The following is a 12399-nucleotide window of genomic DNA, read 5'->3' as shown; positions in this document are numbered from 1 at the left end:
AGAAACAAGGGACTTATGAACAACTATGACTAAATAAAAAAAAAAAAAAAAAAAAACAGCTGTGGATCATTTAGGTAGCAACACAGTGTTAAGAATCAAGTGTATGTAAACTTTTGAACAGGGTCATTTTTATAAATTCAACTATTATTTTCTCTTGTGGACTATATGTGAACATCTTTCATGTGAAATATATATATATATATAGGTAAGAGGAATGAAAAAAAAAGATAATTTACTGTGTGCATATTCGGAGGAGAGACCATAAATGCCACAGGCGCTGCTATCAGATATCTACGTGATTTCCTGCCTGTGCTACATGAAGCTCTGATGATGATGTGCGGTGTATGCGTGTTGTGTGTAGGGTTGGGGTGTTGGGCTTCAGTCTGTTATAGAGGGCCAGCGTTGTTCTACTAATCCCCTGTTTTCACACACAGCTGTTTCCTGTTGGGAACATGGGCCAGGCCAGGGGCCTTTGTGAGACACACACAAACCAGAGGACACAATTTGCTTTTCCAGACAATGTTCACTGAAACGCCAAGGCCGCAGTGTCTGCCATCCAAAAGCCTGCGTGAAAACAACTTTGTCAGGAAATAATGCTCAACACAGCAGTTTAGTTCATCTCTCTATTGCTTCATTCTAGGGAGTCCATTCTGTTAAGACAGAACATGTTTTTTTTTGCTTGGAAAAGTCTCCAGATATTGGGAAATAAATGCAGTTATCAGTAGATTGTGGCTTATGAAGGCAGCAGACATAATTGATTCTTGGACGAGACCAGTGTGAACATGCTGTACTGACTCCAATCACCCTGAGCTTCAGACGTCTCATCAGTCAGCTTTATTTATGGATTGGGCTTTGACCTCTGACCTGATTCTCCTGTAGTGATAGGAGTGAAAGTCTCAACACATAGAGCCTGCAGGCATTTATATGCCTGTTCATTTGTAATATTTGGAGATTATAGGATCCATTTATTAAAGCCAATGTTCTGTAATGTAAACAGACCTTAATGCAATGTAGTCACGACTAGAAAATGTGCTAATGTGCACTTAACCAAATGTTCCTCCGAGGGAGCAATACTAGAGAATGATTTTTCATCTGACTCCCCACAGCACTTTATGAAGTAACAGGAGATTATGAGCATTATGTGTAAAAGCTACATTATAGAGTTAACTGGAGTTTTGCTGACGGGCACGATGTGGTATGAGTGTCCCGCATAGTTCTCAGACAAAGATAGGAACATCCTGTTAATTTTAGACTTTCCATTCCTGAATTAGAACAGCTTTTGGGATCGTGTTGCCCTATTTGTTTTAATAAAAATGTTAAAAGACAGTTTTGCAAATAATATACTATGTAAGAATACAAACTAAGAGGTTTTCTGAAGATTTATATTGTCCTACTTGAGTAGAAACAGAAGAGCTACACTATTTGATTACAAATACTGTAAAACCAGTAATATTGTGTATATTTCATTCATTCCTATGATGGCAAAGTTGGATTTACAGCATCATTACTCCATTTTTCAGTGTCACATGATCCTTTAGAAATCATACTAATATGCCGATTCGCTGCTCAAAAAACAAAACATTTCTCATTATTATTCATTTTGTCAATATTTTTATGTAAACCATGATCATTTCTTTCGTTTTTGTATATATGAAAAGTTCAAAATAACAGCATTTACTTTGAAATAGAAATCTTTTGTAACATTACAGATTCCTTCACTTTACTATCACTTTTGGTGAGTTTCATACATCCTTGCTGGATAAAATAAATAATAAATAGATAAATATGGCTCACCCCAGACTTTTGAACAGTAGTGTACTTCCTAGCATAATCCTTTAATCAATTATAGAACTGAACTAATGCATATAATTTTTTATATTAGTTTGTTCCACTTTGTTTAAATTAAATTATAAATGTGAAAAAGTTGAAATGCTCTTGAGAAACAGAGTAAAACACTCATTTTTGGTCTTTTTTTACAGAGTGAATCAGTGAAATATTTCCTGGACAACTTGGATCGGATTGGACAACTGGTGAGTCATAATAACAGCACTATTTATTAGGGCCACATTTTAGTTTGGGCAGCAGTTCTCATTATTAACCAACTATTAACTATGATTTCTGCCTCAGTAAACTTCTAATTAATAGTTAGAAAGATAGTTGTTAAGTTTATGTATGAGGTAGGAATAAGGGATCTATAATATGGTCATGCAGAATAAGGTCAATATGCTAGTAATATGCATGCTAATAGATTAGTTCACTCCTGAATAAAAAAATCCCGATTATATACTCACTCCCATGTTATCCAAAATGTTCACATCTTTCTTTCTTAATTTCTCGAAAATAAATTAAGGTTTTTAAGGAAAACATTCCAGGATTTTTCTCCATATAGTGGACTCCAGTGGGGATCAACAGGTTGAAGGTCCAAATTGCAGTTTCAGTGCAGCTTCAAAGGACTCTACACAATCCCAGCAGAGGAATAAGAGTCCTAACTAGCAAGATGATTTGTCATTTTCTAAAAAAATTAAAAATGTTATACCTTTTAACAACAAATGCTCGTGGTGCACTAGATTTGCAATGCGCATCTACGACTTCTCGCATTAAGTAGTCACGTTGGAACGGTTACTTGTGGTTAGTTCTTCATCTGTGTACTTTGGTTCAAAAAGGTAGGGTAGTGTTTTACCTTTTTTGTAAAGGGCATTTGACTTTCTTTGCATGTTCGCATTGTAAAGGTCGGTACTTCTGCCTACATTATGCGTGACCTTTCCATTGTGACTACATAATGCATGAAGTTGAGCTAGTGCAAGACAAGCATTTGTGGTTAAAAAGTATATACATTTTTATTTTTTTGTTTAGAAAATGACAGATTGTTTAACTAGTAAGACATTTATTCCTTGACTGGGATTGTGGAGAGCCCTTTGAAGCTGCATTAAAACTGCAATTTGGACCTTCAACCCGCTGATCCTCACTGAAGTCGACTATATGAAGAAAAATCCTGGAATGTTTTCCTTAAAAACCTTCACTGAAGAAAGACAGACATGAACATCTTGAAGACATGGGGGTGAGTAAATTATCAGGATATTTGAACATTTGAAGTGTTAACTGTATTAGTGCCACTTCTAAGTGGTATATGATCATTCAGTGTTTTACTAATGAAATATCTACTAAATAAAAAAAGATAGTAATCTGGAAAAAGACAGTTAGTCAGAATAATGTTTTTTCACAGTGTGGTGCATGTGTTTGCAGTGTGGTGGCATGGAAGACTGGAGACATTGAAAATGAAGTAAAGTGGTCTCTTTGAGACTGATATTGGCCAAGGTTACCAAGAACACATAGCGTGTCTCATAAGAGAGATAAAAAAGGCCTGGAAGTGTTTTGTGTGAGCATGGAAACCAAGGCCAATGACAAAACAAATACATGTTATAGTTTGGGTGGGATGTGGGGCCCTTGAAAACTGCTTCGAAGATCACTTGGTCTGTGTGCCAGAATAGTGCATCAGTATTCGGAAAGGCACGGAAAATGAATAACGTGTTTTACGGAGCCACTAAAGAGACATGGTTAGCCGCGTGTTAGCGGTAGCCTGTTATATTACAGTACATAAATTTAACTTTCCAGGAGAAATTACTGATAGGACGATGGCAAATGATTTGCAGATTCTGAGCACCACTGACAAACATCTAATCTTGTAAAACATGTGGTAAGTACGTGTGATCACAAATCTCGAAAGTGAAATTAAAAAGCGAGCACGCATTCAAATTCAAATTTAAATACAGTATAATTACCCAACAATAAAGAGAGAAGGCATTGAAATATATATATTTTTTCTCCCATGACGTATTTATTCCCTTTAGGGGTTCCGTAGTACACATAATTTCCTTTCTGAACCCAGTATTCAGATTCAGACACAAGCCTAAGAGGAATCACTTTTTTTTTACTTTTGACCACACAGATTTTAAAAATGCCCTTAAAAAATCTGAAAGACCTGTGCGACTTATAAGCTGCCAAACAGAATGTATTTGCTATTGACTCACTTTACTCAACCTTTTCTTACAGAGTTATGTACCGAGCCGACAGGACATCCTATTGGCCAGAAAGGCCACCAAGGGAATTGTGGAGCATGATTTTGTCATCAAGAAGATCCCTTTTAAAATGGTAGACGTGGGTGGCCAGCGCTCCCAGAGACAGAAATGGTTTCAGTGCTTTGACGGCATCACCTCCATCCTCTTCATGGTGTCCTCCAGCGAGTATGACCAGGTCCTGATGGAGGACCGTCGCACCAACCGCCTGGTGGAGTCCATGAACATCTTTGAGACCATAGTCAACAACAAGCTCTTTTCCAACGTGTCCATAATCCTCTTCCTCAACAAGATGGACCTTCTGGTGGAGAAGGTACGCAAAGTCAGCATTTGCAAACACTTTTCCGACTTCCGGGGAGACCCTCACCGAGTAGAGGATGTGCAGGCCTATCTCGTGCAATGCTTCAACCGCAAACGGCGCAACCGCAGCAAGCCACTTTTCCACCACTTCACCACTGCCATTGACACTGAGAACATTCGCTTCGTCTTTCATGCCGTCAAAGACACAATTCTTCAGGAGAACCTTAAAGACATAATGTTGCAGTGACTTGTGATCTGTTGAGTCCGTTTTTCCAATCTTATTGCAGGAGGAAATGCTTTCTGGACTTCTTTTGATCCGTTTTACCTTAGCAACTGCAAGAGAAACATCATGGTGCAAAATTTGCATCTTGTTTTAGCAAATCATGTACTCCATTATCAAGTCCTTCCTGTGAAACAGGAAGTCTGAAGACACCTTGGATAATGGAAAAGCTAAGAACATTTGAAGCAGACTGATAATCGAGTATTACTAGAGTATTTTCGCGTCTTTCCTCAAGGATAATCTCAATGCACAATAACTTTACACTGGCTCATCTCCCAAACAGCATCCTGAAAATAAATAGCAAACCTGCACTGAACGTCCTTCTTGAACAAGTAGTTAATTTCATGTCACTTCGACAGGTTTATTTTTTTATTTAATCTAACATTTAAATCACATTTTGCTTTACCTATACTTGTGAGTTAATAGATGTCTCATTAACAACTAAGCAGGGTTTTTGTATATAGAGTGAATAGCAGCTTTTGTCCGTGTTAACTGTCTCTTCTGCTTTTATGTGTCTCTTCACGTTAAGCTACAAGCTTTTGAAATATAGAGTAGGGTCAAATCACTGGTTATGCCTAACACCACTAACTTAAGATAAATAATGCATTAATGGTATTCTTTAAATGTCATTATTGCACAGCGTATGTACTTTATGAGCATTCAAATGATGTTAGTCCTCTCGAAATGTATGTAACCTGTGTAGTTTATGACTTTACAAGGAGGGTGTCAACCTGATGCTGTTCGGGGACTGAGTTTTATTCTCTAGATCTTGATGAATGGCAGCTGCGAACAGCTGTGTGCTTTTGGCTTCAGCTTCTAGAGTTGCGATCCCGGACGAGCCCCCGATTTGTTGCACCCATGTTGTGATTTATTCTTTTGAACTACTCCATGAACGGGGTGTGAAGTGACTTCCTGGTGATGTCTGCCAAAGCTGAGAAGTATTTGTTGTGGGTGGTGGCACGGTTTGATTTATTTTCCAGAGATCTGGTTTTGTCATCAGATCAGAAGTAGTCGCTGACTCACAGTTTTCTCTGAGGATGAGCGGTTGCAATTGCAGTGCAGGTGTCCACTTGTCAAAGTTTTGTTTTTGCCATTGTTTTGTGTTAAGGGAGATCTTGAGATATGCTATCAAATAGTTTTCAAGTTTTAACAAGAGCATCAAGCCCTTTTCTTGCATTCTTTTTTGTTTGTGGACTACAATGGACACTGGCTCGTTTCTTGCAAAACAACATTTACAATGTTTCTCTGTGCCCTAAAGGTATTTAAATGATGCCCTTCCTCATAATCACCGCAGTGCCATGTTGGCTTACCGAAAGTTGGCAGGAAGGGATTTGATTTGAGATATTGGACACACCCTAAACCTTTGTCCCTGACAGCTCTTCCCAGTGGGAGCAAACACATGCATTTACTGGAAGATCTCTGGCTCCTCTTGTGCACATAAAGAAGCAGATTGGATTCTTTAATTCAAGGCTGTGTTTGTCCTTGTTTCCTCTTTTAAGACCGTAAATCCATTGGGAGAGTTTGAAAGTTAAATAGCGGAAAAGAAACACAGGCACAGTATGGCTATTAAAATTCGCAATCAAGATAAGCATATGGCGTGTAATTAAATTGATATAAAGTAGATTTGGAAAATAATAATCAAAGAAAATATTTCCACTTGCAATTTCAATCTACTGAAGGTGATTCAACTACAATATTTACGTTACATTTGCTGCTCTGGTGTTTTGTCCCTCTTCGGATCTCATGAGTGTCACTGTTAACAGGATGTCTACTTCAACACTCTTTCAGTGTTTTACTGTACTTTTTCCAGCTTTCAAATGTTGCTTCCCTAATGTTTTATGTATCCAGTGATTGTAAAAAGTGTGAAATTCCAGATTTTAACTTCATTATGTGTGTTTTGTATATAAGAATTGTATAAATACAATAAAATGTTGAGTTATACTTTTGGGCTTGTTCTTATAACAACTGCTTATTGCAACTGAATAATAGAGGTTGTGGTTGCCAGATATTCACAAATGTGTGTGTGTGTGTGTGTGTGTGTGTGTGTGTGTGTGTGTGTGTGTGTGTGTGTGTGTGTGTGTGTGTGTGTGTGTGTATATATATACACACACACACACACACACACACACATTTGTGAATATCTGGCAATATTATCATTAATATAATATATCTGGCAATAATATCTGGCATATATATATATATATATGTGATATAATATTAATATGCCATTCAAAATCTGCTTTTTGCCTTAAAATTTAGTGATAAACACCATGATAATACAGACTGTACGATAGATGATTCAGAGTTCATTGTAAGTCACTAACCGGTCTACTCATATATAGATGATGTACAGGGTCTTTGATGCAAATGACAAACACAAACACAGATGACACGAAAGTAGCACAATAAACATTCACTAAATAATAGAAAACGTAACACAAATGGACATTACTGATAATAAAAAGAGGAAGATAATGTCTGGGAATGTCCTTTTGCATCTTACCACAACCCCAAAATAATTTATCAAACAAAACTAAATAAAAATGTTCTTAAAATCAATCATAGGCGATATGACACATGAATTTACCTCCAGCCTTTGGCTGCATTTCATTATTTGCACTTACAGTTAAGGGTCAAAAGAAAATACACCTTGCAGAATCTGCAAAATGTTAATTATTTTACCAAAATAAGAGGGATCATACAACATGCATGTTCTTTTTTATTTAGTATTGACCTGAATAAGATATTTCACATAAAAGACATTTACATGTAGTCCACAAGAGAAAATAATAGTTGAATTTATAAAAATGAGCCTGTTCAAAAGTTTACATACACATGATTCTTAATACTGTGTTGTTAACTGAATGATCCACAACTGTTTTTTGTTTTGTTTTGTTTTGTTTTGTTTTGTTTAGTGATAGTTGTTTATGAGCCCCTTGTTTGTCCTGAACAGTTAAACTGCTCGCTGTTCTTCAGAAAAATCCCACAAATTCTTTGGTTTTTCAGCATTTTTTGTGTATTTGAACCCTTTCCAACAATGACTGCATGATTTTCAGATGCACCTTTTCACACTGAGGACAACTGAGGGACTCATATGCAACTATTACAGAAGGTTCAAACTCACACTGATGCTTCAGAAGGAAACACGATGCATTAAGAGCCAGGGGTGAAAACTTTTGAACAGAATGAAGATGTGTACATTTTTATTTTATTTTGCCTAAATATATATATTTTTTCATTTAGTACTGCCCTTCAGAAGCTATAGAAGATACTTACATGTTCCCCAGAAGACAAAATAAGTTAAATTTACCCTGATCTTCAGATTCCAAAAGTTTTCACCCCCCAGCTCTTAATGCATCATTGTTCCTTCTGAAGCATCAGTGAGCGTTTGAACCTTCTGTAATAGTTGCAGATGAGTCCTTCAGTTGTCCTCAGTGTTAAAAGATGGTTCTCAAAATCATACAGTCATTGTTGGAAAGGGTTCAACTTCAAATACACAAAAAATGCTTGAAAAAAAAAAAAAACCTGGAATTTGTGGGACCTGAAGATTTTTTTCTAAAAAACAGCGGGCAGTTTAGCTGTTCAGGACAAACAAGGGACTCATGAACAACTATCACTAACCCAAAAAAAATAAATAAAAAAAATAGCTGTGGATCATTAAACAACAAAGTATTAAGAATCAAGTGTATGTCGAATATCTTCAGGTCAGTACTAAATAAAAAAGTACATGCATTTTGTGCGATCCCTCTTATTTTGGTAAAATAACTAAAATTTTGCAGATTCTGCAAGGTGTATGTAAACTTTTGGCCTCAACTGTAGCTTTGTTTATTCCCTGCTGTCTGTGGTGAGAAAGGATATGACTCATTTTTGTGTTACAACCCATTGGTTGAGAACCAATAATATAGGCCAATAGCCTTCATATATTAAAAGACTGACTATCTGAGATTAATTAGTGTTGTTTTTGTATCTTATTAGTTTTAGCTTTCTGGTGTCTTATGTGTGTGTAAAGTTTAAATCTGCTGTTTTCCCATATATGAAAAACCGAACAGTCACCACACTGTGCATTTCCTGCACATGGCTTTGGGAGCAAGTTCAAACAAAGACAAATAAACAGAGGTTATGCAAGAGTTAAGTGGCAGAGGAAGTGTTACCCCCAACTGGGGCCTGTGCTCAGTAAGTACTATTTTAACTTGAAGCTCAGATGCATCTTTTTCAAAAACGCCACCCGTCTTTGTAGCCAGCTATTTTAGGCTTTATTGTCATATAAGAGTTGCTGAGAACTTTTCCTTTCCTGTGAGGGAGCTAATGTTTGACTGTGAACAAAGAGGTCCTATTATGGTAAGACACATCTCAATAAATATATTCCCCATGTAACCCTTGACAAATCCTCTGCTCAAGGAAGAAGATAATGTCTAGGCACACAAAGTGCCTTTTCTGGGCCAACCATGGCTTATTTGCGTGAGGTAAAACTCATGACTTGTGTTATACTTACATTTCCTCCAGGCTGACTTTCACTGCACTTCAAAATTGAATGCTGATATTTAGTAATAATTGAGGGCAGCAGTCATTGCCAGGCTGTTTAACAGTGCTTCAGTCTGCCTTTTATTTTAATCTGCCTGCTAGGCCTGAGTTGGGCTCTCCAATACACATCCAGCAGTGATTTTTCCAATATTAAGGGGTGAAAGCAAATGTCAGCTCTGACATTAGCTGGAAAAGATGTGCCTACAGGAACTTTACTGTTAGTAATCTAATCACACCCGCAAAAACATTGCTAAAAGGACACTAGTCATTGTGCAGATGGCCAGAGTTTGTCCAGAGAGAACAAATCATCTGACTCTTGTATGACTGGGAAATTTCTCACTAGCTGAAGACAAACTGACATGAACTTCAAACTCCTTGCAACAAGAGCGCCCCCTATTGTTTATGTGTAAAGACGCATCTACTTAAAAGCCCCCACCTTGAAAATGTCCTTTAAAACATGGTATTAAACATTGCAAGAGGAAAAAGAAACAAAAAGGAGTTTTAAAAAATTATTATTATTATTATTGTTATTATTATTATTATTATCATTGTTTGAATCAGTTGACTAATTTTTTTCAGGATTCTTTGATTAATAAAAAGACCAAAGATCAGCATTTATTTAAAATCAAAAGCTTTTGTAACATTATACACTATACCATTCAAAAGCTTGGAGTCAGTATAATCTTTTGGGAGAAATTATAGAAATTAATACTTTTATTTAGCAAGAATGCTTTAAAATGGATGATAAAGACATTTGTGATGTTACAAAAGATTTCTATTTCAGATAAATGCTGTTCTTCTGAACGTTCTATTCATCAAAGAAACTTGAACAAAATCTACTCAGCTGTTTTCGACATAATAATAATAATAAATGTTTTTTGAGCAGCATATCAGAATATAAGAATGATTTCTAAAGGATCATGTGACTATGATGCTAAAAATTCAGTTTTAAAATCACAGGAATAAATTACATTTTAAAATATATTCAAATAGAAAACAGTTATTTTAAATAGTACGAATATTTTAGAATTGTAGTTTTTCTGTACTTTGGATCAAATAAAAGCAGGTTTGGACTAAAAAACATTAAAAAAAAATTACAGTTCAAAAACTTCTTCAAAAAATTCAAAAATTATTCCTGTAAAATAACATTTAACTTTAGGAACCAACAAACATTGTCAAATAAATAAATAAAATAAATAATAATAATTGTTGTTGTCATTATTATTTTAAATTAAGGCCTTTTGATGAGGTTACACAAGTGTATCTTTGCATTCAAAATAGATGGAACAGAGGCTAGTTTCACACAGATGTGAATATATGATTCATTAGATGTTGAACCGTGGTTTAGGCGCTCCCCAGTTTATTTACTGGATGAAAAGAGTACAATAATCTCCTTTATACACCACTGTGCTTATTCAATGCGTAACAGTCTCCTAATGTGTTTAATAGTTTCCTTGTGTTTCTGTAGGACTGCCACGGGTCATTGTCAATCAGTGTAATCAGCTGGAAAACATCCAAACAAAATAGCTTCTTAAGGTTTTAGTAATGATCTAAATCATTTACTAGACGTAAACTGTGTATTGCAGTCATGCCCTGAGGATGTATTTGAAAAATTACTCCCCTGTAATGTTCCTAGTCGCCCCCCGAAGATTAAAGGGTCTCATTTCCAAATCATTACTAGGTTTCACCCTTCCAGTAAATTTGAATGCTATGTCACCGGAAGAAAACGTGTAGCACACATCGGTATATTACACTCATTTACCATCAAAGATCAGTAGGATACAGGTACAATTGTACATTTTTGACCCTGGAGCACAAAACCAGTCTTAAGTAACATGGGTATATTTGTAGCAATAGCCAACAATACATTGCACGGGTCAAAATGATCGATTTTTCCTTTATGCCAAAAATCATTAGGATGTTAAATAAAGATCATGTTCCATGAAGATATTTCATAAATTTACCACCGTAAATATATCAAAACTTAATTTTTGATTAGTAATATGCATTGCTAAGAACTTTATCTGGACAACTTTAAAGGAGTTTTTCTCAATATTTTGATTGTTTTGCACCCTCAGATTTAAGATTTTCAAATAGTTGTATCTCGACCAAATATTGTCCTATCCTAACAAACCATACATTAATAGAAAGCTTATTTATTAATTAATTAATTTATTATTTAAAAACTGGTCCTTATGAATGGTTTTGTTGTCCAGGGTCACATTTACCCAAAATGTGGTGGAGTCCCTGCTGAAAAAACAGCTAAAACCAGCCTAGGCTGGTTGGCTGGTTTTAGCTGGTCAGCAGGCTGGTTTTAGAGGGGTTTTGGCCATTTTCCCAGCCTGGCCTGGTCTTAGCTGGTCAGGCTGGGAGACCAGCTAAAACCAGCTACTTCCAGCTTAAACCAGCTAAGACCAGCCAACAAGCCTAGGCTGGTTTTAGCGTTTTTTTTTTCAGCAGTGGTGGTATAATGGAGACTATTGTGGTGCACAAACAAGCCTCTGATATTTGCAAATTAAATAATTCGTCCCACTCTAAAATAACATTCGAACCAAGTTTCTGTATTTGTCACAGGCAAAAGTAAACGTGCCCTGCTGAAAAAACCAGCTAAAACCAGCCTAGGCTGGTTGGCTGGTTTAAGCTGGAAGTAGCTGGTTTTAGCTGGTCTCCCAGCCTGGCCAGGCTGGTTTTAGCTGGTGGTTTTCCAGCCTGACCAGCTAAGACCAGCCCGACCAGCCTGGCCAGGCTGGAAAAATGGCCAAAACCCCTCTAAAACCAGCCTGGCGACCAGCTAAAACCAGGCTGGTTGACCTGCTAAAACCAGCCAACCAGCCTAGGCTGGTTTTAGCTGGTTTTTTCACCAGGGTGTGCACCTTCTAGTATAGAAACATCTCTCTATCTGACAGCTTTTGCATACTACAGTAGTAAAGTACGGTACGCATATTCGGACGGAAGGTACTTGTCACATGAACAGGAAGTACAGGGAGATAAGCAAAGGGAAAGACCATGTTGATCATAAAAGGGGTCAAGCATGCCAATTTTATAGTAAAATGACACATTTAGCGCATTTGGGCCATATGAATATCATTATAAGGACATACACAGTTATTTTAAATTAAAACTTCAACGTGCTTTTGAGTTTGTAGTGTACATTTACACTAAGACACTCTGTAAGAGCCGTTACCCGCTCTCCGCACACATGGTACGGTCCTTCTCTCGCTCGCA

General features: G+C 36.7%; 1 protein-coding gene across 2 annotated transcripts in view; it reads left to right on the top strand.

Annotated features, from left to right (window-relative positions):
- The window catches only part of gna12a (guanine nucleotide binding protein (G protein) alpha 12a), a 40334-nt gene extending 33740 nt beyond the window's left edge, over nucleotides 1–6594 (top strand). The window contains exons 3-5 of one of the 2 annotated variants that reach the window (XR_012355421.1): nucleotides 1980–2030; nucleotides 4051–5448; nucleotides 5493–6594. Coding sequence is in view for 1 of the 2 variants with exons in the window: in XM_073838814.1 (XP_073694915.1) it covers nucleotides 1980–2030; nucleotides 4051–4620 (621 nt within the window). In the remaining variant the exon portion in view is untranslated. Of the gene's footprint in view, nucleotides 1–1979; nucleotides 2031–4050 lie in introns of both variants that reach the window. The other variant, XM_073838814.1, reaches the window with a different exon arrangement.
- The last annotated feature ends 5805 nt before the right edge of the window (nucleotides 6595–12399 follow it).

This window comes from Garra rufa, chromosome 1, assembly GCF_049309525.1.
Source record: "Garra rufa chromosome 1, GarRuf1.0, whole genome shotgun sequence".
NCBI lineage: Eukaryota > Metazoa > Chordata > Actinopteri > Cypriniformes > Cyprinidae > Garra > Garra rufa.
The sequence above is the reverse complement of the archived record's forward strand: the minus strand, read 5'-3'. Positions and strand labels throughout refer to the sequence as shown.